The following is a 26,270-nucleotide window of genomic DNA, read 5'->3' on the forward strand; positions in this document are numbered from 1 at the left end:
AGCCACCAAAGATGTGGATGTCCATAATAATGAGGTTGTGATCATTGGTCAGATCACCCTGAGTCTCAGGAGACGCTGAGCAGAGTGTGTGTCGGGAGTGTTAAAGAGAAAGAGCAGACAGTGCTGGAACGAGAAAACGCAAGCTTAGTTTAATCAATATTCCCCATCAGCTGGATGCTATCATGACCTGTCTTAAAAATGATAATAAATTTGATATATTTAGCTGAGTTCAAAGCTTACATTTAAGTAGCTGATGCATAAAATGTAAAACATCAATGAGATGCGATCAGTTGTGAAAACTAGCCGGTTATCAAAGAGTCTAATGGGAGTTTAACATTTTCAAATATCATTAGAAATCTTTTAAGATTTTGGGTGAAAACTACTTCTATTGTGGAAAAGATTTTAGTTGAAAATTACTTGTATTGCAAAAAAGTTTTTGGTTAAAAATGACTTGTATTACTGAAAAGATTTTGGCTGAAAATTACTTGCATTGTAGAAAAAAGATTTTAGTTGAAAACTACTTGTACTGTGGAAAAGATTTTAGTTGAAAATTACTTGTATTGCTGAAAAGATTTTGGTTGAAAATTACTTGTATTGCTGAAAAGATTTTGGTTGAAAATTACTTGTGTGGAAAAGATTTTAGCTGAAAATTACTTGTATTGCAGAAAAGATTTTAGTTGAAAATGACTTGTATTGTGGAAAAGATTTTGGGTGAAAATTACTTGTATTGCAGAAAAGATTTTGGTTGAAAATTACTTGTATTGTGGAATAGGTTTTAGTTTAAACACTTGTATTGCAGAAAAGTTTTTAGCTGAAAATTACTTGTATTGCGGAAAAGATTTCAGCTGAAAATTGCTTGTATTACAAACAAGATTTTAGTTGAAAATTACTTGTATTGCAGAAAAGATTTTGGTTGAAAATTACTTGTGTGGAAAAGATTTCAGCTGAAAATTACTTGTATTGCGGAAAAGATTTTGGTTGAAAATTACTTGTATTGTGGAAAAGATTTCAGTTGAAAATTACTTGTATTGTGGAAAAGATTTTGGTTGAAAATGACTTGTATTGTGGAAAAGATTTTAGCTGAAAATTACTTGTATTGTGGAAAAGATTTTAGTTGAAAATTACTTGTATTGTGGAAAAGATTTTGGTTGAAAATTACTTGTATTGTGGAAAAGATTTTGGTTGAAAATTACTTGTATTGTGGAAAAGATTTTAGTTGAAAATTACTTGTATTGTGGAAAAGATTTCGGTTGAAAATTACTTGTATTGTGGAAAAGATTTCAGTTGAAAATTACTTGTATTGCGGAAAAGATTTTGGTTGAAAATTACTTGTATTGTGGAAAAGATTTCAGTTGAAAATTACTTGTATTGTGGAAAAGATTTTGGTTGAAAATGACTTGTATTGTGGAAAAGATTTTAGCTGAAAATTACTTGTATTGCAGAAAAGATTTTAGTTGAAAATGACTTGTATTGTGGAAAAGATTTTGGTTGAAAATTACTTGTATTGCGGAAAAGATTTTAGTTGAAAATTACTTGTATTGTGGAAAAGATTTTGGTTGAAAATGACTTGTATTGAAAAGATTTTAGCTGAAAATTACTTGTATTGCAGAAAAGATTTTAGTTGAAAATGACTTGTATTGTGGAAAAGATTTTGGTTGAAAATTACTTGTATTGTGGAAAAGATTTCAGTTGAAAATTACTTGTATTGTGGAAAAGATTTCAGTTGAAAATTACTTGTATTGCGGAAAAGATTTTGGCTGAAAATTACTTGTACTGCGGAAAAGATTTTAGTTGAAAATGACTTGTATTGCGGAAAAGATTTTGGCTGAAAAAAATTGGTTGGAGGCCTCACATAGTGATTTAATCCCAGTTGTGATGACATAAGGGAATGTGTCTATCTTTAGTCTTGTAAATGTCAGTAAACTGGTTTTCTGTGTTTGTGTTCAGGCATTTCGCATGTCTGTCATCGAAGTACATGTGTCCCGGTGTTCCTGCGGTCATGAGCACACTGCTGGCCAACATCAACGCTTACTACGCCCACACCACACAATCCTCCAACAACGTCTCTGCCTCCGACCGCTTCGCTGCCTCCAACTTTGGGGTCAGTTCAGATTTCAACAACCAAAGGACTTGTAAAACCCTTGTAGATCTCAGACATCTTGTTTTTATGTTGTTGATGTACACTGGAGTTTGGAGGTTAATACATTTATTCACATTAAATTGATCAAAAGTGACAGTAAAGACATTTATAATGTTACAGAAGATTTCTATTTCAAATAAATGGTGTTATTTTGAACTTTCTATTCATCTGTGAATCCTGAAAAATAAAATGTATCACGGTTGCCACAAACATATTCAGCAGCACAACTGTTTTCAACATTGATAAAAATCAGAAATGTTTCTTGAGCAGCTTTTTTTGTTTGTTTGTTTGTTTGCAGAAAGAACGGTTTGTGAAGCTGTTGGATCAGCTGCACAACTCCCTGAGGATAGACCTCTCTATGTACAGGGTATATTCACATGTTCTCCTATAATAATATATCACTACACACTTATACAAATGAATGCTGTATCTGCTGGAGAGTTTTTGTGTGTCTGTGTTTGTAACAGTTGTGTGTTTGTGTTTCAGAATAATTTTCCAGCCAGCAGTCCTGAGAGGCTGCAGGATCTGAAGTCCACTGTAGATCTTCTGACCAGCATCACTTTCTTCAGAATGAAGGTGTGTTCCTGTTTCAGATAGTAAATGATTTAACAACATGCTTTTTGGAGCAGTTGTGCCTTATTATTTTGAACAATCACTGTTGTGTGCGTTTTCAGGTCCAGGAGCTGCAGAGTCCACCGAGAGCGAGTCAGGTTGTTAAAGACTGTGTGAAAGCGTGTCTCAACTCAACGTACGAGTACATCTTTAATAACTGCCATGAGCTCTACAGCCGAGAATACCAAAATGACCCAGTGAGTACATATGTGTGTATGTGCACATGTCTGTTTTAAATGGCACTGAAAATTGCATGAGACATCACAGCATTTCATTGCTTTATAGGCACAGAGAGCCTCACTGAATTGAGTTTTAATTTTTATGCTTTTAATTTTAGTTAATGATAATAATCCTGTCCCACTTTTTTTCTTTTCTGGTGATGTTCTGTTTTATGTTTAAATGTTTTGAACTTTTAAACTTTGGAATGTTCTGTTGAAAACTTTTAAATGTTTTGAACATTTAAACTTTTGAATGTTCTGTTGGAAACTTGTACATTTTTGAACTTTTAAACTTTTGAATGTTCTGTCAGAAACTTTTACCTTTTTGAACTTTTAAATCTTTGAATGTTCTGTCAGAAACTTTTACCTTTTTGAACTTTTAAATCTTTGAATGTTCTGTCAGAAACTTTTACCTTTTTGAACTTTTAAATCTTTGAATATTCTGTGAAACTTTTAAATGTTTTGAACTTTTAATCTTTGGAATGTTCTGTTGGAAAGTTTCGAATGTTCTGTTGGAAACTTGTAAATTTTTGAACTTTTAAACTTTTGAATGTCCTGTTGGAAACTTTAAATGTTTTTAACGTTTAAACTTTTGAATGTTCTGTTGGAAACTTTTACATTTTTGAACTTTTAAACTTTTGAATGTTCTGTTAGTAACTTGTAAATTTTTGAACTTTTAAACTTTTGAATGTTCCGTTGAAAACTTTTTAAATTTTAAATGTTCTGTTAGAAACCTTTACATTTTTGAACTTTTAAACCTTTGAATGTCCTGTTGGAAACTTTACATTTTTTTAACGTTTAAACTTTTGAATGTTCTGTTGAAAACTTTTACATTTTTGAACTTTTAAACTTTTGAATGTTCTGTTAGTAACTTTTAAATGTTTTGAACCTTTAAACATTGGAATGTTCTGTTGGAACTTTTACATTTTTGAATGTTTAAACCTTTGAATGTCCTGTTGGAAACTTTAAATTTTTTTAGCTTTTAAACTTTTGAATGTTCTGTTGGAAACTTTTACATTTTTGAACTTTTAAACTTTTCGAATGTTCTATTGGAAGCTTTTTCATTTTTGAACTTTTAAACCTTTGAATGTTCTGTTAGAAACTTTTAAATGTTTTGAACTTTTAAACTTTTGAATGTTCTGTTGGAAACTTTAAAATTTTTGAACTTTTAAACTTTCGAATGTTCTGCTAGAAACTTTCAAATGTTTTGAACTTTTAAAACTTTGATGGTTCAGCTGGAAGCTTTGGTTTAACCGAGACCATCACCCTGTTCTGAACGAGTTTGTGTTTGTCTCTTTATGCTGATTTGATGCTGTTTAGTCATTCAGAGGCAGAGCGCCGCGAGCGCTGAAGTTCTTCTCATGGAAAATGAAATATTGATTATGGCGGATGTGTTGTGGCAGTTATGAATGGGGAAGAAGCGCAGTGTGTCGTGTGTTTATCCCTCTCGCGCTCGCTCTCTGTGCACTTTCACTGCAGAACTTTATTAGTGAGATGGAAGACACGTCTGGAGATTTTGACACCTCATAACCGCAGCACTGACTGATGCTCCCTGTGTGTGGATCTGAGATGATAATGGGCCGTACGCACAGGAAGCGTTCTTGCATGCTCTCTGCATTATTTTTTTAATTGCCAATTTGTGTAAATGGGAGTCTTTCCCCAGTCTTTCTGCATGACTGCTGCTTGAGAAACTACAACATTATGTTTCTAAAAAATGATGGAGAGAAATATGTAAACATACTTAAACCAAGTTGTTTACTACTTCATTTTGTAACCTATTTCTTTTATATATTTTTCGCTCTCGTTACTTCTTTTCTAATGTTATGCAGGTATCTTGTGTTGCAATGTTTTTGTATTGTTTTTTTTTTTTTTTTTTTACATGATATGTCTCTCATCTGTGTTCATATCCAGTCGAAGACTGTTCCTCCTGAAGAACAGGGGCCGAGTACTAAGAACCTGGACTTCTGGTCCAAACTCATCACACTCATTGTTTCCATTATTGAGGAGGACAAGAATTCCTACACACCCTGCTTGAACCAGTAAGTGTGTATTCAAACCTGAGATAGTGGTTTTTAACATTAAAACACTCCAGAATATTCCTCTAAAAACCTGAAATCCAGTGGTTAGAGTAATATACAATAACAAAAGCAAGTTATATAAGTGATATGAAGGAAGTACTGCCTGTCTTTCTCCTGCAGGTTCCCTCAGGAGCTGAACGTGGGAAAGATCAGTGCGGAGGTGATGTGGAACATGTTTGCTCAGGATATGAAGTACGCGATGGAAGGTAAACACTGAAAAAACACTAAACCTCTGACAAATGTTTCCTCTTGTATGAGAAACTGAAAAAATGACAGAAACATTCAAATTTGTTATTTTCTTTTTTATGTATATTTTATATGTGTATGTATGTACATATATCATTGCATTATGTACTTATTTATTTAACTCGTTATTTTTTTACATTTATTTTTATTTTATTTACTTCATTTCTCTGTTATTATCGTTACGTTTTAGTTCTGTTGTAATTTACAGTTTGTTTGAATCTGTCTTCACTTTTTAAAGCTATGTTTCTATTATTTATTTATTTATTTATTTATTTATCTCTCTTCACTTCTTAATGTGTATGGTTGAGTTCTGTTGTAATTTGAGGTTTATGACTCTCTGTCTTGAAATGTTTAAATGTTTTTTTCCTATAATTTTTTTGTATTTAATATTAATTATTATTTATTTTGTTTATTTTTTCTTCACTTCTCTAATGTTATTTTCTTGAGATGTTTATTTTTTTTTGTATATTATTTATTTTTTAATATATTATTTATTTATTTTAGTTTAGTTGCAATTAGTTTTTTTTGTGAGTCTCTGTCTTTAAATATTGAAGTGTATTTTTTAATTATTTATTTTATTTATTTTTTTAATTATTATTTAATATTATTATTATATTTATTATTTATTTACATTTTCCTCTCTCTTCACTTCTTCTAATGTTATTTTCTCTGTCTTTAGATGTTTAAGTGTATTTTTCTATTGTTTATTTTTATTTAATATATTATTTATTTACTTTCTTTACTGGTTTCTTATGTTTTAGCTCTGTTATAGTTTGAGGTTTGTGTGAATCTTTGTCTTGAGATGTTAACTTTAATTTTTCCATTATTTATTTAGATTTATTTATTTTTATTATTTTTTTTTTCTAATTTCTTTTCTAATGTTATATTTTAATTCATTTAGGGTCGGTCATCTTGTGATGTTTTATTGCATTTTTCTAATAATAATTAAATAAATAAAACGAGTGTTAAAAGGGCTGGAATCAAACTCTGCTTCTGATCAAGTATTCAAAACAAGTGTGAAAACAGTCACAGCTGTGCCCAATATCCTGTTATCTGCAATGTATTTCTTGTCTCTCAGAACATGAGAAACACAGGCTGTGCAAGAGCGCCGATTACATGAACCTGCACTTCAAGGTGAAGTGGCTCTACAACGAATACTGCAAGGAGCTGCCGTATTTCCAGGACCGTGTGCCGGAGTATCCAGCGTAAGAGCTGTAGTCAAACATCACTATTTAAATTCAAGATTTAGAGTTAGTGACTTGATTAAACTCTTAAAACTGAGTACTAAATGTCGTGTTCATCTGTGAATTGCATGCATAAAAAAATGCACAAACTGCATACAGTGTCTGAACTGTTTCATCTTTGTCTTGATAGATGGTTTGAGCCATTCGTGATCCTGTGGCTGGATGAGAATGAGGAGGTTTCCAGAGATTTCCTGCACGGCGCTCTGGTCAGGGACGCAAAGGACGGGGTAAATATCAGGAGTATATTGTTGTATTTTTAGTAGTGAGATGTCTGGGTGATACACAGTGGAGAGTTTAACACCTCCATCAGTCTGGAGTCTTTAGAGTCCAATTACCATAACATACTCAATCACACACACACACACACACACAGATACACACATACATAATGACTGTATGATGCATTCTGCATAAAAACATGGCAAGAGATGCCATGCCAGGACGTGCATCGACTAATATTTTATAAGTTTTTGAAAAAACTCACTAAGGCTGCATTTATTTGATTAAAAATACAGAAAAATTGTGAAATATTATTGCAATTCAAAATAAGTGTTTTCTATGTAAATATATATTTAAATGTAATTTATTTTTTTAATCAAAGCTGAATTTTCAGCATCATTACTCCAGTCTTCAGTGTCACATAATTCTTCAGAAATCATTCTAATATGCTGATTTGCTGCTCAAGAAACATTTCTGATTATTATCAATATATATTCATATATTTGTGGAAACCGTGATATGTTTCTAAAAAGAACAGCATTTATTTGAAATAGAAATCTTTTGTAACATTTTAAATGTCTTTAATGTATCTTTTGATTAATGTGTCGTTGCTCCTTGCTGAATAAAATAAATGAAAATGTATTTTTAAAAAATATTTAAAAAATAATCTTACTAACCCCAAACTTTTAAACAACTAAATATATATATATATATATATTATATAAAATATCTAAAGTATTTACTTTTACTTAAAGTATTGACAGGACTTCATCTGACCCTTATGTTTTTTTTTTTTTACTTTTTTTTTGCAATAGTTAAACCAGGGATTCCCAAACTTTTTTTGTCAGCCAAGCTCTTTTAATCCAAATTATTTACTTGAAGTCTCCCTGAAATTTTAAATGAATATTTTAGTAATTTAACAATTTCAACAATTGTATCTTTTATAGGAATTGTTTTTTTTTTTTTTTTTTTTTTTTTAGAATTTTTTTTTAATGATAAAATAGGTGAATTTTCATCACCTCACAAACCCTGGGAAACCTTGCTTTAAATTATCTTTTATCCTGCTCAATTCATCCCTCTACAGTTCCAGCAGACGTCGGAGCACGCGCTCTTCTCCTGTTCGGTGGTGGACGTCTTTTCCCAGCTCAACCAGAGTTTTGAGATCATCAGGAAGTTGGAGTGTCCTGATCCTCAGATCGTTGGGAATTACATGAAGAGGTTTGCTAAGGTGAACTCAAGCATCACTGTTATTATTATTAATGCACATACAGTATTTAGGGTTAGTGATGTGCTGAAGCATCATGCACTAAGTACAAACATGCTTCAAATGTGAAAAATTCCTCAAATCGTGACGGTTTTTCTTTCTTTCAGACCATTGGAAATGTTCTTCTGTCTTATGCCGACATCATTGCCAAGGATTTTCCCACTCACTGCAAGAAGGAGAAAGTGGTGCGTCACATTAATGCATTTACAGTTAAATAATATTGCATTAAAAGGTACATGCGGCTCATAATAAAGTCTGTGTGTGAGTTATTAGATGGAGGTACAGTAATTAGCTGACTGGCTTGAATTGCTCCCAGAGGAAGGAAACACACACACACAATGGTCTAGCGAGACTCATTCAGCTCACAGCACTTAATGAAGCTGTCACATTTAGCACTATTCCTCACTTTCTATCGCTGCAGGGATTACTTTTAATAGCGGGTGTGTAAATGTGTGTGTGTTAATGTCATTTAACCTTCTCTGTTCTGTTATTTTCAGCCTTGCATCATTATTAATAATATCCAGCAGCTGCGAGTCCAGCTGGAGAAGATGTTTGAGGCCATGGGAGGCAAAGATGTGAGTTAATTCATGCTTTTACTATTTAAAATATGGATTTTAAGAAAATAGTTCACCATAAAGTAGCATAAAAATGAAGTTAATAACTAAAAATCTTGCCATCCACTTCAGCTTTTAATTCTAATTTTTTAAATGTTTTTGAAAAGTTTCCTCTGCTCACCAAGGCTGTTTATTTGATTAAAAATACAGTAAAAATTACAAAATATTATTGTAATTTAAAATAGCTGTTTTTATATGAATATATTACAAAATGTAATTTATTTCTGTGATCAAATCTGAATTTTCAGCATCATTACTCCGGTCTTCAGTGTGATATATTTTATTTTTCAGATTTTCTTTAATGAATAAAAAGTTCAAAATAACAGCATTAATTTGAAATAGTCTTTTGTAACATTATAAATTTATTTGCTGTCACTTTTAATTAATTTAATGTGTCCTTTCTGAATAAAACAAATAATTTCCAAAAAAAACACAAATAAATAATGAACCCAAACTTTTGAACCAAAAATATAATATATAAAATAATTTTTTTGATAAAGATATAATGCATTTTTAACTTTATTTAATTGATCGCAAATACAGTAAAAATTGTGAAATATTATTATAATCTAAAATAGCTGTTTTTATATGAATATATTATAAAATGTCATTTATTTCTGTGATCAAATCTGAATTTTCAGCATCATTACTCCAGTCTTCAGTGTGATATAATGTGATTCTTTAATAAATAAAAAGTGTAAAAGAACAGCATTTATTTGAAATAGAATCTTTGGTAACATTATAAATGTATTTGCTGTCACTGTTGATAAATGTGTCCTTTCTAAATAAAATAAATAATTTCTTTAAAAAACAAAACTTAACCCAAACTTTTGAACAACCAAAAATGCAATATATAAAATAAATTGAAGAAAAATAATTGGAAGATATAATGCATTTTTACCTTTATTTATTTGATCAAAAATACAGTAATTAAATATTAACAAAAAAAACAAAAAACAAAATATTATTGTAATTAATTATAGCTTTTTTTTATATGAATATATTATAAAATGTAATTTATTTCTGTGATCAAATCTGAATTTTCAGCATCATTAGTCAGTGTGATATATTTAATTTTTCAGTATTCTTTAATAAATAAAAACTTCAAAAGAATAGCATTTATTTTAAATAGAACCCTAGGTAACATTATAAATGTATTTGCTGTTACTTTTGATTAATTTAATGTGTCCTTTGTAAATAAAATAAATAATTAAAAAAAAAATACTGAACCCAAACTTTTGAATAACCAAAAATATAATATATAAATAAATTAAAGAATTTTTGGAAGATATAATGCATTTGTAACTTTATTTATTTGATCAAAAATACAGTAAATATTATATTATTGTAGTTAATTAATTAATATTAAAAAAAACTTTTGAACAACCAAAAATAAAATATAATATAGATAAAAATATATATAATTCAGAAAATATAATATATAATGATTGCTAAGACAGATGTTTATGTTAGATGTTAAACCAAACTTTTGTAACATTATAGATGCCTGTTACTTTAATGCAATTTAAAAAATATATATATAAAATAAATAAATATTAATAAAAATTCCTACTCACCCCAAATGTTTAATAGTGTAGTGTAAAAACATTGTTATGGTTTTGCATGTTGCATTTGTCAGTAAATGCATAAAATAAATAAGAAAATAATGCATATTACAACATTCAGATCTATAAAACGCCTGTTTCCAGTGTAGAATTCAGTCGTCTTTATATCTTTCCTTCATTTATTAAACAGCAGGAATCTCTTTCCTTTGTTTTCGTCTATAAATCTCTCTCATTTAGCATCTTTTCCATTATCTGTCCACCCATTCATCACCCCATCCATTCCCTCCTTCTCTTCTGAGTCATCCAGCAGTAAAACATCCCACGCTCTGTCTTTAGCCCCATCTCTGACTCATTTCTATTTTACTTCCTGTTTAACTCTCCTCACATCAGCCGTATAATTGCTCGGCTCATATCAAACGCATTTTCCGGACAGCTCATTACTCTTGCTTTCTCACAGCATTTGCATTGACGTCATGCATCATTTATGAGCCATATCATAACGCTCACTGACAAACAATCGCATGCATGAATATTCATGACATAATGAATAATTCAAATGCATTATAAATGTTGGCCGGCTTTAATAGTCTGTGATTCACTGGGGACACATTTGCCCGATTCCCAGTATTCACAGAATATTCAATAAGTTAACAGCATTCACAGCGCATATTAAAAAGATTTGCTGGATTTCACAGTGGGGGCGGAGCCTCTGTGTTAAACAGATGCCATTGGCTGGAACAAGTGGCATGATGTCATCAGTCAAGTCAAGTTTATTTATATACAATACAAATTGTTTCAAAGCAGTTTTGCATTAATTTACCTGGCAAATGTTTTAAAATTCATTGAGTCATTATTCAGATCAGTTCAATTTGATGTTCATTTAATTCAGTTCAAATAACAGTGTTAAAAATGAATTAATGAAACAAATGTAACCCAACTTTAAAAGTAAAAAGTATCAATTCAGTTAAAGCTGAATTGATTATAGTTAATAAAAACTACAACCATACATTTTTGTTAATTTAAATAAAATAAATGTTTACTAAAATTAAACGAAAAATAATTTAAAAAATCCTTAAACAAAAATAAAATACTAACAATTTTAACAAAAATGTAAATAAAAACAGAATATATAAAACTAAAAACTAGTGAAAGTCAAACATGTAATAAAAACTATAAAAGTATTAAAATTACTAAAACTAAAGCTAAAATAAAAAAATAAAACTATGTAGACATATTTAAATAAATGACAAAGCACACAATGAATTACTAAAATTAAAATGTGAACAGAAAATAAAAAAAAAAATTAATAGTATCTCATTGTTATTAAAATTACTGATATTACTGAATATTAATTGTCTCAAAGTGAGCAAGACAAAGTTTTTACTCTTGTTTCAACTAAAAAAACACCAGATTCAAGTAGTAAAAGCAAGTCAGACTTGAATCAGACTCATAGCTTTGTTATGTTATTTATTTATTTATTTATTTTTCAGTTAAATGTAGAGGCCAGTGACTTTCTGAAGGATCTACAAGTCAAGCTGAACAATGTGATGGATGATCTCAGCAGGATTTTCGCCGTGAGGTTGGTATTTGCGGGGTTAATAATGTGCAACATGTACTAAAAAATAAAAAGGTCTGCTCACTAAGACTGCATTTATTTGATCAAAAATACAGTAAAATTGTGAAATATTATTACAATTTAAAATAGCTGTTTTCTATGTGAATATATGTTCAAATGAAATTTATTTGTGTGATCCAAACTGTATTTTCAGCACCATTACTCCAGTCTTTATTGTCACATGATTCTTCAGAATCTTAAGAAACATCTCTGATTTTCATGATTTTTCAGGATTCACAGAGTAGATGTCACGTTCGGTGTACGGAGAAAAGAGGTCAGGGTCCAAAATGCAGGGAAGGGAATTTAATATAACAAAACACAAAAGAACATTAACCAAAAGGCCAACACGGCACAACACGACTAGAATCAAGGATCAAAAATAAACAGAACAGAAACACACTCGAAGACAAAAGACAAAAGACAATGCAGACCAGAATGAGTAGTGGGAAATGAGAGTTCTTATAGACCAGGTAATTGTGAACAGGTGAGAGCTTAGATGAGTGCTAATGACAAGACAGGTGTACAATCAGGGAAGTGCAGTGCAGGGAAACCAGCGACCTCAGGTGGCTGAGGGAAGCCCCACAGCCCAGATCATGACAGTAGAAAAGTCAAAAGAACAGCATTTATTTGAAATGGAAATCTTTTGTAACATCACAAGTCAGTAAGATAATTCTGTTGTGTGTCTGCAGTTTCCAGCCACAAATCGAGGAGAACGTGAGGCAGATGGGAGATATTCTCAGTCAGGTGAAAGGAGCAAATGTACCTGCTAATGGCAATGGCAACTTAGCACAGGATGCTGACAACGTCCTGCAGCCCATCATGGACTTCCTGGACAGCAAGTGAGTGACCAAAATCATACGATCTGTACGGTATGGTGATGGAAAACTGCTTTGACACTGCAGTTTCTAATGAAAACTATTTAAACTACAGTTGAGAAGATGTGTCTACACTAGTAGAGATGGCTAGAAGCAACCTTAAATAAATATGAATTAACAATTTTAAATAAAAATGTAATAAAATATCAAATTAAATTAATTAAAATAAAAAAATATAACATTTTAAAAGTTACATTTTAAAAACTTTGTTTACCTACATTTTAAACATGAATTAACAATTTTAAATAAATGTTAAATAACAATTTTAAAAGTTGCATGTTTTGTTGTGTTTACCTACATTTTAATAATGAATGAATAATTCTGAATTAAAAAAAATAATAATAAAAATGCAATTTTAACTTGCAATTTTAAAAGTGCATTAAAAAATGATTTAGATGTTTACTACATTTAAAAATGAATGAACAATTTTCAATAAAAATATAAAAAAACAATTTTAAAATATAAATTTACCTACATTTTAACATGAATTAATTATTTTAAATAAATATTAAATAATAAAAATTGTAAATGTTTAAAAGCATTTTTTTATTGTTGTGTTTTCCTACATTTTTAACATGAATTAACAAATGTCTGTTTATTTGTTCATTTGAAAAGCTATTTATATCATTTAATAATAAATTAAGCTATAATGGTCACAATATTTTTTAAATATCAGATTATTTAAAGTAGCCATCAGATTATGTGATTTATTTATAAAATCAGAGCAGTATTTAACTGACTGAAAAACATTTATTTTAATTGCAACGTCAGGATCAAACGACATTAAACGAAGACTTATTTAGAATACAAAGCATAAAAATAAACAGCAGTAAATGTTTTATGTGAATTAAATATTTAATGGGCATCACTGTAAGTGGTTGGGACAGATGCTGAATATGGCATAGCTCATGAATACTAATTAGGTTACGCATAAACAATTCTCTAATAGCACATCTTTGTCCAGAGATCAGGCCTGCAATTAGTGTTATTTTAGTATCATTGAGATACTATTGTAGTTATTCATATGTTTTTCTGATGATTTTTCTTTAATTTTAGTTAAATTTGAGTATTTCTGTAATCATTTAAAAAAAAATTATGCTTGTGTAGTTTTAATTTATTTTAGTTTTAGTTTTTGTAATAAGTGAAAATGAGAAACAGTGACTTTGCACTTACTAGTTTGTGTGTTGATGATGTTCAGATGAAGTTTTTGATCTGTGTTTCTTCTTCTCTCAGTTTGAGTCTGTTTGCTAAGATCTGTGAGAAGACGGTTCTCAAGAGGGTGCTGAAGGAGCTGTGGAAGCTGGTGATGAACACCATGGAGAAAACCATCGTCCTGCCACCGCTGACCGACCAAACGGTGTGTTTTCATACACACTAACACCACACAAACACTACTGCAGCAGCACAGTAATATGACATAGAAACCAAGGGTGTTTTTTTTTATCTACTTTTTATCTAGTTAATTATTTATTATATACATTTAATAAAATAAATTATATAAATTATAATAAAGTAATTTATTGTTATTATTGTTAATAATAATTTAATTAAGTAATTATTTTTAAATACTGTTATTAATTTATTATTTAAATAAATTTTAGGATTAAAATTATTTTTTTAAAGAAACAAGTGTTTTTATTTATTTATATGAAAACTGGAATCAGAAATAGAGTTGATTTAATAGCCAATTAATTAATCCAATTATTATAAGAATCAACACTCAAACGATTGGCAAACGATTAATTGTGATTAATCGTGATTAATCACATGCAAAATAAAAGTTTGAGTTTGCCTAATATATGTGTGTGTGCTGTGTGTAATCAATATGTATATATAAATACACAAAAATAATGTATATAAATAACATATAAATTCTATAAAAATTATAATAAATACATACTTGTGAATATTTTTAAATATGTACATGAATGTGTTTGTATTTATATAAAAATAATAATTACACACAGCACACACACATATATTAGGCAAACTCAAACATTTATTTTGTATGCGATTAATCACAATTAATCATTTGCCAAGCCTAATAATCAATAATATAAGTCATTTATACATTTTGAAATAATTTTGATTTATTTTCATGCCCAGGTCTAATATTTCCAGGCACCAAAATATATATATTTTTTACAGAAAATTGTTTTCATTTAGCCGAAAAGCAAAAAACAAATATAAAGTTGGTTTAATGATCATTTAATTAATCAAAATAATTTAATAATCAACACTTAAATAAAAAAAAAAAAATGTATGTGTGTATATATATATATATATATATTATTATTATTTTATTTTTTTTTCTAATGTGGATGAATATATATATATACATATTTTTCTATTTTTTTTATTTATTTCAATTTAGATTTATTTTCTGCCTTTTCCAGGCCTTATATTTCAGCACATATATCTAGTTTATATTAAAATACTGTAGTAATAGCATTACTAGTGACGCACCTAAACTATTTTTTTAACCAAAACACCAAAGTTTTAATTTATCTGAAAATGAAACTAAAAAATGATGTATATTTATTAATCAATTAATTAATTTAATTAATTAAAAAATAAAATAAAATAAAATTGTACATCATGTAGTTTTATATCTATTTAGATCGTTTTCTATTTCTCTCAATTTTTTATGTTTTTGTACCAGCATCCGATACCCTCACTGATCCATCAGATGTTTTAAATGATCAAACACACTCACTGCATACTAGGGCTCTTTGATTAAGTGGGTGTGATTTTTGTCAGATGTCTCCATGATTGATCAGACTTCTGTAGGAGCCTGTGTGTTGCCATGGAGACACGTATGATCCTGTACTTCAGAGCGTTTTGATGATGGCAGCATAAATCATCCACGCAGATCAATACTGACTGCTCAACACTCTCGTCCTCCTCATCCATTAACTGTAATCCATCAGTGTGAGTCTGTATTACTGCTGATGTGCTGAGAGACTGCAGTGACACGACCTGAAACAGTCAGCCACCAACACAAAGACTAGGGAGTGTAATTATATGATTTATAAATATATTTAGAATTCAAATGTATTTATTAATAGATACATTTATCATATAAATGTAATTAGAATAATTCATTATAATGATAATAAATTATAATAGATAAATGTATAATGTAAATGTAATTATAATAATTAATTATGATTATAATAAATTATATCAAATAAATTAAATTATAATAACTTCAGCTTGGCTTGAGAAAGCAAACCTACTGATCTGCTACTTAAGCTTTTTATAATTATTCTTCTTAGCCAGATTTCTGAACGCTTCTCCTCCTAGAGCTTTCAGGCTAGAACCACCAAACTCGGCCCAGACCTTCACACTGATCTCATTCAGTGTGCTGTGTCTTTTCTAACTGATCCGACTTATAGTTTTTACAAAATTAAAGATTAAATATCATAAAAATCCCATAGACTTACATTGACGGAATGTTCAAATGAGCAACACTATTCAAACTTAAACTCCCAGAATCCCTTGAGACTCAATCAAGCTTCCCTTCTATGTGCTATTTCTAATCAATTCAAACTTATTTCTATTCTAATATTTCTAATCTATTTATCGATCTACCCAAGCCTAGCAACTAGAATCATGCTAGTAACTTGTTAATCATGATAGAAAAATGCTAGCGACATACTAATACCTTGCTAATCATGCTAGCAACCTGATAGTAACATGCTAATCATGCTAGAAACATGTACGCAACTTGTTAAATCATACATGCTAGCAACATGTTAACAACTTGTTAATAATGCTAGCAACATGGTAACAACTTGCTAATCATGCTAGAAACATGCTAGCAACCTGCTAATCATGCTAGAAACATGCTAACAACTTGCTAATCATGCTAGAAACAAGACTAGCAACATGCTAACATCTTGCTAGTTATGCTAAAAACATGCTAACAACTTGTTAATCATGCTAGCAACATGCTAGCAACCTGCTAATAATGCTAGCAACATGGTAACAACTTGTTAATCATGCTAGAAACATGCTAGCAACCTGCTAATCATGCTAGAAACATGGTAACAGCTTGCTAATCATGCTAGAAACATGCTAATCATGCTAGAAACAAGACAGGCAACATGTTAACAACTTGCTTATTATGCTAAAACATGCTAACAACTTGTTAATCATGCTAGCAACATGCTAGTAACATGTTAATCAGGTTAGAAACAGATTAGCAACATGCTAGTAACTTGCTAACCAAGCTAGAAACATGTTAGCAAAATGCTAATCATGCTAGAAGCATACTACCAACCTGATAAATCATGTTAGCAGCATGGTAACAACTTGCTAATCATGTTAGAAACATGCTAACAACTTGCTAATCATGCTAGAAACATGTAAGCAACTTGCTACATCATACAAGAAACATGCTAGCAACATGTTAACAACTTCATAATAATGCTAGCAACATGGTAACAACTTGTTAATCATGCTAGAAACATGCTAGCAACCTGCTAATCATGCTAGAAACATGGTAACAGCTTGCTAATCATGCTAGAAACATGCTAATCATGCTAGAAACAAGACAGGCAACATGTTAACAACTTGCTTATTATGCTAAAACATGCTAACAACTTGTTAATCATGCTAGCAACATGCTAGTAACATGTTAATCAGGTTAGAAACAGATTAGCAACATGCTAGTAACTTGCTAACCAAGCTAGAAACATGTTAGCAAAATGCTAATCATGCTAGAAGCATACTACCAACCTGATAAATCATGTTAGCAGCATGGTAACAACTTGCTAATCATGTTAGAAACATGCTAGCAACTTGCTAATCATGCTAGAAACATGTAAGCAACTTGCTACATCATACAAGAAACATGCTAGCAACATGTTAACAACTTCGTAATAATGCTAGCAACATGGTAACAACTTGTTAATCATGCTAGAAACATGCTAGCAACCTGCTAATCATGCTAGAAACATGGTAACAACTTGCTAATCATGCTAGAAACATGCTAATCATGCTAGAAACAAGACTAGCAACATGTTAACAACTTGCTTATTATGCTAAAACATGCTAACAACTTGTTAATCGTGCTAGCAACATGCTAGTAACTTGCTAACCAAGCTAGAAACATGTTAGCAAAATGCTAATCATGCTAGAAGCATACTACCAACCTGATAAATCATGTTAGCAGCATGGTAACAACCTGCTAATCATGTTAGAAACATGCTAGCAATTTTGCTAATCATCCTAGAAACATGTTAGCAACATGCTAACAACTTGTGAATTATGTTAAAAACATGTTAACAACTTGCAAATCATGCTAGCAACATGCTAGTAACATGCTATGTGTGCTAGAAACATGCTAGCAACATGCTTTTAACTTGCTAATCATGTTAAAAACTTGCTAGCTAGCTAATTAGAATACTGAATTATAAGTAGTAGTTGCTGCCGGTGCAGAGCGTTTCAGATCAGTCATGTGTTGAAGTTCCATTTGCTGCCTTAGAAGTCAGCTGTCTATGTAGGGCACTGGGTTTTGGAACAGTTACCATCACAGCATCTAATTAAAAGATTTGTATCCTTTAGATAAATGTGTGTGTTGCAGTGCGTGAGTGTGTATGTGTGTTTTGATTTTCCTTCTTCTCTTATTTCTTTTCATCATCATTCATGTTTCACCAGATGATTGTAAGTATAACAGTGTGAGATTCTGTGCTTCTGCCTCCAGTCTGTCTTTGTCTGTGTGAAACTCTAGCATGATGCACGGCAGACTGTCTTCTTCATTCCTGTCGGATGTCTTTCCATCACGGCACTCAGCCTGGTCTTCCTGTCTCCCTCTTACCACTTCCTCTTTCTCCTTCCTTCGGTCACATGTAACTCTATTCCAGGAGTGTGAGTCTGCATCAGGGCTATTATCCATAACTAAAAATAACATTAAAACCAATAACATTTAATAATAAATGTTAACTGAAAGAAAGTACATAAAAATATGATTTCTTATTTTTTTACTTGAAGTACTAAAATAAATAAAAATGAATAAGAACATATAGACATACAGACATTAAGAATGAATACTAATGGCAAAAATACAAAACAGAATTATTGAACTTTAGCTCAAATAAGCCCAAATAAAAAATGTAAAAAAAAAAATATATATATATATATATATATATATATATATATATATATATATATATATATATATATTTATTTATATGACCAATGTGAGAATATTATACTAAAATAATTTTTTCTAAAAAAATATATATATATTAATATATATAAAAATATATTAATTCATAAGAAATGTAATTATTTATTTAATACTGAGTTTATGTATTTATTTATTTTATTTAACATTTTTTAATTAGTTTTCATGAACTCATAATTAAGTCATGCAGGTAAACAAATTATATATTAAATCATTTTAGTAAGTGTTTTACTTTGATTTGTTCATTTTAAAACTGTAATATTTTAATTTTAACATTTTTATTATTTAATTATTAGCTTTTTGTCAACTCACAATGGTCACATGACATGCAGATAAACAAATAAAATATTTAATCTTTTTTAGTAAGTATTTTATTGTGATTTGTTTGTGTTTTAAAACTGTAATATTCTAATTTTAACAATTTTATTATATAATTATTAGCTTTTCATCAACTCACATTGGTCACATGACATGCAGATAAACAAATAAAATATTTAATGTTTTTTAGTAAGTGTTTTATTTTGATTTGTTTGTGTTTTAAAACTGTAATTTGTTCATTTATCATTTTTAATTATTAGCTTTTCATCAACTCATATTGGTCACATGACATGCAGATAAACAAATAAAATACTTCATCTTTTTTGTTAGTGTTTTATAATGATTTGTATTTTTTAACATTTATTTTGATTTAACATTTTTATGATTTAATTCTTTTTTTAGCTCTTCATGAACCCACAAACTCTCAGACTTACACTAATGTGATCTACTGTAATTTGAGCTGTAATCAAAATAAGCTTTTCTCTTTTCAGTAACTGTGAGAAAAGTCCTGGTCTTTGTGTAATTTATCAAAAAAATTATAAATTATAAATGCTGATAAAAGTGCTTTGAAATGCCATATCTGCAATGCCACATCAGTTTTACCTCCTCCTTGGCATATTTGATGAAAAATCACGTCGTTCATGGAAATCTCCAGTTGAGATCTTGTCTGTGAGCAGCAGTAACAAAGACTCTTTGTGTTTGTTTGTGTTTGTTTGTGACTGTAGGGCACACAGCTCATCTTTAATGCTGCTAAAGAGTTGGGTCAGCTCTCCAAACTAAAGGTACGTTTAGACGAACATCACTTCACCTCTGTTAACATTCATTAGCACACTGTTGAGTAAAATGATGGTCTGTTTGTGTCTTATAGGAGCACATGGTGCGAGAGGAGGCCAAAGCGCTGTCCCCTAAACAGTGTGCAGTCATCGAGCTCGCGCTGGACACTATTAAGGTACGAGTGCACATGCATGTTCACAATCACACTTGTTGGTGGTCAAACTAATAATCTCAATTATTTTGCTCAACATTATAATCATAATTACAGATTACGAGCTGATGGTGTGTGTGTGTGTGTGTGACAGCAATACTTCCATGCGGGCGGTGTGGGTCTGAAGAAGACGTTTTTGGAGAAGAGTCCGGACCTGCAGTCTCTGCGCTATGCACTGTCTCTCTACACGCAGGCCACTGACAAACTCATCAGGAAGTTTGTCCAGTCGCAGCACACTCAGGGTACATTGCATTCTGGGATAGTCTTGTCTGTGAAACACACATGCAGTGCTACTTCTTTAGTCAGACCTAGGACAGACCTTTTTTTTAAATTAAGATTTATACATTAACTGAAAGCTGATGGTTTGTTAGGATAGGACAATAATCGGTCGACACAACTATTTGAAAATCTGCAATCTGAGGGTGCAAAACATCAAAATATATTAAATCGCCTTTAAAGTGTTTCAAATGAAGTCCTTAGCAATGCATATTACTAATCAAAAATTAAGTTTTGATATATTTATGGCAGGAAATTTACAAAATATCTTCATGGTACATGATTTTTACTTACTATCCTAATGATTTTTGGCATAAAAGAAAAATCGATCATTTTAACCGATACAGTGTATTATTAGCCAGTGCTACTTAAGACTGGTTTTGTGGTCCAGGGTCACATATTTGAAGCCACTGAGATATTTCTGGTACTTCGGCTACAATGGCAATCTTTTAGTTACAGAAACTAGGAGTAGCTGTATATTACAATAATTAAATATTATAGATAATTAAAAAATATAATCTTAATAACTGACTGTTTATCATAATTCACACTTTTTTTTACCAATTAAATTACACTTATCTAGTTTATATTTTTTTCTGCATTTATTTTTTAGCCATTACCTTTTATTTGTTTGTTTTTTGTTTGTTTTGCATGGATTTAATTTATTTTATATATATGTATAAAGTTTTGTATCAAATGCATTAAAAGTTTAAATTCTTTACTTTTTAATTAGGTGTTTTAAATTGTTCTTTACACAGAAATAACAATTTGTACAAACATTATAGAGAGACAAACTTCATATAAATTTATAATGATATATTTAAAAATAATTTTATATAAAATACATTACATTTCAGTTTTTCTAGTTTGTATTTAAAGTTTTTTTTTTATTGTTTTTACTCACAAATAGCAATTTATGCTATTTAATATAAATAGCAAGTTATGCAATAATAATAATATGAATAATATTATTAATAAAAATAATAATAATAAAAATACATTTAATTTATATGGCATTTTATATATATAATATAAATTTATATATATATATAAAATATACTGCAAAATATAATGCAATATATTGCATTTTAACTAGTTACATTTATTTATTTCCAAGTGGTTTTGATAGAAAATTCCAGCATACAGTATATCCAAGTTGTTGTGGTTCTTAAAAATTGTGGTTGTTAAGGGAATTAATTAACATAAGAAATATGATTTTAGCTTCAATCTTGATTTGCTTATTTAAACCTTTTTTGTTTTATTTTAAAGTAAATTTAAGTCATCTTGTGGCCTGTTTGCAACTGCACTGAGGCCCCCTAGTGGGTCCCGGTCTTCTAATTGAGAACCGCAGCAATGAGCTTAAATGGAGATTTTTTTAAAATCATGAAAAAAACAATGTATTCGTACTTTTCTCATTTAATGATCTGCTCCACATTCACCTTACAGCTCTAAACTCTTACTATATGATAACTTGTCTCAGTTGGATCTGGTTTTGTTTTCCTGTTAATGATTGTTTGTCTTCTGAAGAACAAAAACAAAGCTGCATTTATTCAACCAACATCTTCCTCTTCTCTTGTCTGTAGTTCATGGCGGTAAAGGCGTGCGGTACACTAACAGTGAAGACGTTTATCCAGAGAAGGGTGCGTATCTGCTGATCTCTTGTCCACTTATGCACCTCATCTATATGCATGTATGCAGATATTAATCCAGATTCATGTGAATTCTGTTTATGTTTTATGCTTTGTGTTTTTACATACTGTACATGGCACAGTTGTACAGTTTGATTCTGCTGCCCTCTGCTGGAACAACCTCTAATAGCACTAATAACACCAAAGCACAAGTTGTGTTAGATCAAGGACTTTTTTTTTTCAGCTAAACCCCTTTGATCTACAATATTTACTTACTTTACTTTAATATTTCAATAATATAATGATACATTAATGTGTTCACAGTTCTCTGATGTTGGTTAATGGTCAGATGTCAGATTCCCAAATGCAAATCTGTGTTAGACCTTCAAAACAAAATCTTCAAGAATTTCTTAGTCTCTCTTCTGACCTTTGACCTTGTGAATTGCTCAGGCTCAGGTGTGGATGACGCGGTGGGTGAGGTTTGTATGACTGTGGAGATCTTCAGCGACCCAAACACAGGAGGACACAAGATCACAGTTAAAGGTGCTTCTGTCATATATATCTGCTGTATTTCCTGTCTTAATGAGTGTCAGGATGATGCTAATGGTGTAATTGTGCCCGTTGTGCTGTGTGATTGACAGTGGTGGCGGCCAATGACATTCGCTGGCAGACGCAGGGAATATTCCGGCCCTTCGTGGAGGTTTACATCATCGGGCCGCACCTCAGTGACAAGAAGAGGAAGTTTGCCACCAAATCCAAGAACAACAGCTGGTCGCCCAAGTTTGCCGAATCCTTCCAGTTGTAAGTTTGTAACACAGGCTGATTGTACTTGATAGGCTGATTGATTTATTTATTTAGTCAGTTAGTTATTTACACGTCCAGTTGTTTTTTTGTTTTTGCTTTTAGAAGTTACTTTATCTGAATAATTTGGCTGCTACTAATGGATTTTCAAGATGGGTTCATGATGTGTAAACCCATATGGGGCCATTTTCCAAAATAAATAAAAAATAAAAATGTTAAATAATAAATAATATTTAATATATAATATTTATTAAATAATAAATTAATTAATAATGAATAATACTTAATTAAGTTTTATTTATCAAAAAAAATTCTTACAAATTTTAAATCATTGATTAGAAATTAACATTTTTAAATAATTGATCAGAAATGTTTAATACTAAAAGATTATGATGCCAATCATTTATGATGCCATTTTCCTAACATATAAAAAATAATTATATATTTATTTATTTACATTTTATGTCAAGTACTTCCATTTATCAGAAATGACATAATCTGAATAATTCATTAGAAATTAATTCATCTCTATAATTTTGATTGCTACTAATGGATTTTCAAAATGGCTTTATGATGCATTTTCCTAACCATAAAATGTTTTATTTTATTTTATCTTATTTTATTTTATTTTAATAATAATATTTTTTATTTATTTTATTTTATTATTAATAAAATTTTATTTATTTATTATTATTATTATTATTATTTTTTTGAAGGCATATATTTGTAAAAGTTAACTTTAATAAATAAATGTATTTTATTTTTTACTTATTTAAATGTAATTTTATAAAATGATTCACTTTATAAAAATTAAATAATCTGTTGTCATTAATTAAAACAAAAGCTATTAAAATCATTTTTATTAGTTGAAATAAAGCTGAAATATAAATCTAAAAATTATGAAAAATTATATGGGGAAAAACGTTTTTTAATATTTCTCATGTAATATTTGTTATCATATTTCTTTATCTAAGTTTAGTTTCTGTAAACAAAATTAAATATTTTTTTTTATAGTTTTTGTGATTTTAGCACTTATTTTAGTTAGTATTTTTTAAAGCTTGAGTTCTTTGTCTAGTATTTGTATTTTATTATATTTCAGCTTTATTTCAATAAACAAAATAAACATTTTTAATATTTTTAGCTTTACTAATTGTAATACTTCAGCTTAACCTTATTTCAGTTAGTTTTTAGAGTTCTTCATCTAATATTTATATTTTATGGTATTTCAGCTTTATTTCAATAAACAAAAATGATTTTTTTGTAGTTTTAATTTGTGTTAATTTGAAGATAAAGACTAGTTAAACTCTTAGGTAGAAATATTTAAATAAAAATTAATAAAAATAATGTACAAGCACAAAATGTAAACTACAAAATACAAAAGATATGTTTAAAAAAAAAATATATATATATATATATATATATATTAATAAATACTATAGTAGTATATAAATACTGTTAAAATGAAGGTGATATATGTTTTAAACATGATTTTTTTAAACTATGTTTTGAAATATTTATTTGAGGTGTATTTCTAAATCAGTGTTTGCCTTTCTCTGTCTCGCTCCCTGTCTAGTGTGCTCGGCAGCGAGCTGGGTCCCGAGGGTTACGAGCTGCAGGTGTGCGTGAAGGACTACTGTTTCGCGCGTGAGGACCGGACCGTGGGCATGGCCGTCCTGCAGCTGAAGGAGCTGGCGTCCCGCAGCAGCGCCGCCTGCTGGATGCCGCTGGGCAAACGCATCCACATGGACGAGACGGGCCTCACCGTCCTCCGCATCCTCTCGCAGCGCAACAACGACGAGGTCGCCAAAGAGTTCGTCAAGCTGAAGTCGGACCAGCGCTCGGCCGAGGAGGGCAGGGGAAGCTGAAGCCACGAGACTCAGGTGTAAAAGCACCGAAAGAAAGCAATGGAACTGTCCGACAGCACACAGCTGCAAAACACAGACACACACGCACGCATAGAAACATGCAACGCATTTCTGCACAGACGAAAGCAATCCGACGTGATTCAAGCAAAATAATGATGTCAACATAAACCCCTGACAAATAATATCTCGACATGAAATGAGCATCGACCCCGTTTACTTCCATCAATTCTTGATGGATAAATCAAGTTTTAGTTATTTATTAGTGTTTTTGACATTTTTATTAGTTTTTAAATGTCTATATAGTTTTTATTTTACTTTTGTATTTTCATTTTAATTTTTTTATTTTTAATTTAATACATGTCTCTATAGTTTTTATTAATTTTATTTCAGTTTTATTGTAACTTGATGTACTAAAATAATCAAAATAAAACTGAAATAAAATTACTAAAAAACTACACAGACATTTAAAAAAACTAATACAAATTACAAAACAAAATTAACTAAAATTTAAATGAAAACATAATAAATAAATAAAATCTAATTTAAAAATATTAGCAGTATTAAAAATTCAAAAATATTAATTAGTTGCTTTGGCAACTAGCTGAAATAAAATAAGTAATGATTTTTACAAATATTTAAATAAAAATGTATTTTATTTATATTTTGATATTTTTTTATTTTGTTTTCATTTTAATTTTGCTTTGTTTTTTTGTAATTTTTTTAATCTTTATATCGTTTTTGTTTTTTTGTTTTTTATTAATTTTTAGTTTCAGTTATTTTTAGTACATCAAGTTAGTTAAATATAAATGTTCATTTGCAAAACTCCTGCCTTTTTTCTCATTAAAAATCCTGTTTTCACTCAGATATATGTCATATTATAGAGGCAAATTGGGTATAGAAATGCTCTTTCATGTTGATTATAATATTCTCACACATCCTTGGTTGAGAAGATTGTAGATTTAATTCTACACACTTTGTTTTGCACTTCAGGGGCCGCGTTTAAGTTTCACAGACAGCCCTAACTTTTAGCACAATGCTGGTTTAATGTTACGCCATCTCTGATTGGTGCGTAACATGTTTCCCGACCAATCAAAGATCACGATACTCCTGAAGGCTGCATTCACGTCAAATCGAACTATAGACGTTCACATGGAAGATGAATCTTTTGAGTCTGAACGTACTTGTCTTGAAATGTGTTAGAGCTGCACAATAAATCAAATTACAACCGCTTTTGCCAACAAAGGTGTTAAGGACTTCCTGTGATTTTCTGCCAAAATAAAAGAATATTTTATTTTATTTTTATTTATTTTTTTTATTTATTTATTTTTTTTTTACAAAAAAATGCAAAATATTACAAAAAAAAACGTATTATTTTGAATTCTTTTTTCATACATAAACACACAATGTATTTAACATATATTGTTTTGTGACTATCAAAATGATTATAAAAGTTTTTTTTAATATTATATTATATTATATTATATTATATTATAGTCATTTTTATACATATATTC

General features: G+C 29.9%; 1 protein-coding gene across 1 annotated transcript in view; it reads left to right on the forward strand.

Moving 5' to 3' along the window:
* LOC127154041 (protein unc-13 homolog B) overlaps nt 1-26,270 on the forward strand; it is a 66,371-nt gene extending 40,101 nt beyond the window's left edge. The window contains exons 22-42 of the mRNA XM_051095421.1: nt 1,948-2,101; nt 2,439-2,507; nt 2,627-2,716; nt 2,815-2,949; nt 4,882-5,009; nt 5,169-5,254; nt 6,373-6,499; nt 6,669-6,765; nt 7,842-7,985; nt 8,129-8,206; nt 8,519-8,596; nt 11,691-11,779; nt 12,505-12,654; nt 13,924-14,047; nt 19,927-19,983; nt 20,070-20,150; nt 20,281-20,428; nt 22,046-22,102; nt 22,541-22,633; nt 22,732-22,891; nt 24,465-26,270. Of these exons, the coding sequence (XP_050951378.1) occupies nt 1,948-2,101; nt 2,439-2,507; nt 2,627-2,716; nt 2,815-2,949; nt 4,882-5,009; nt 5,169-5,254; nt 6,373-6,499; nt 6,669-6,765; nt 7,842-7,985; nt 8,129-8,206; nt 8,519-8,596; nt 11,691-11,779; nt 12,505-12,654; nt 13,924-14,047; nt 19,927-19,983; nt 20,070-20,150; nt 20,281-20,428; nt 22,046-22,102; nt 22,541-22,633; nt 22,732-22,891; nt 24,465-24,756 (2,437 nt within the window). The 3' untranslated portion in view covers nt 24,757-26,270. The remainder of the gene's footprint in view (nt 1-1,947; nt 2,102-2,438; nt 2,508-2,626; nt 2,717-2,814; nt 2,950-4,881; nt 5,010-5,168; nt 5,255-6,372; nt 6,500-6,668; nt 6,766-7,841; nt 7,986-8,128; nt 8,207-8,518; nt 8,597-11,690; nt 11,780-12,504; nt 12,655-13,923; nt 14,048-19,926; nt 19,984-20,069; nt 20,151-20,280; nt 20,429-22,045; nt 22,103-22,540; nt 22,634-22,731; nt 22,892-24,464) is intronic.

This window comes from Labeo rohita, chromosome 2 (genome assembly GCF_022985175.1).
Source record: "Labeo rohita strain BAU-BD-2019 chromosome 2, IGBB_LRoh.1.0, whole genome shotgun sequence".
NCBI lineage: Eukaryota > Metazoa > Chordata > Actinopteri > Cypriniformes > Cyprinidae > Labeo > Labeo rohita.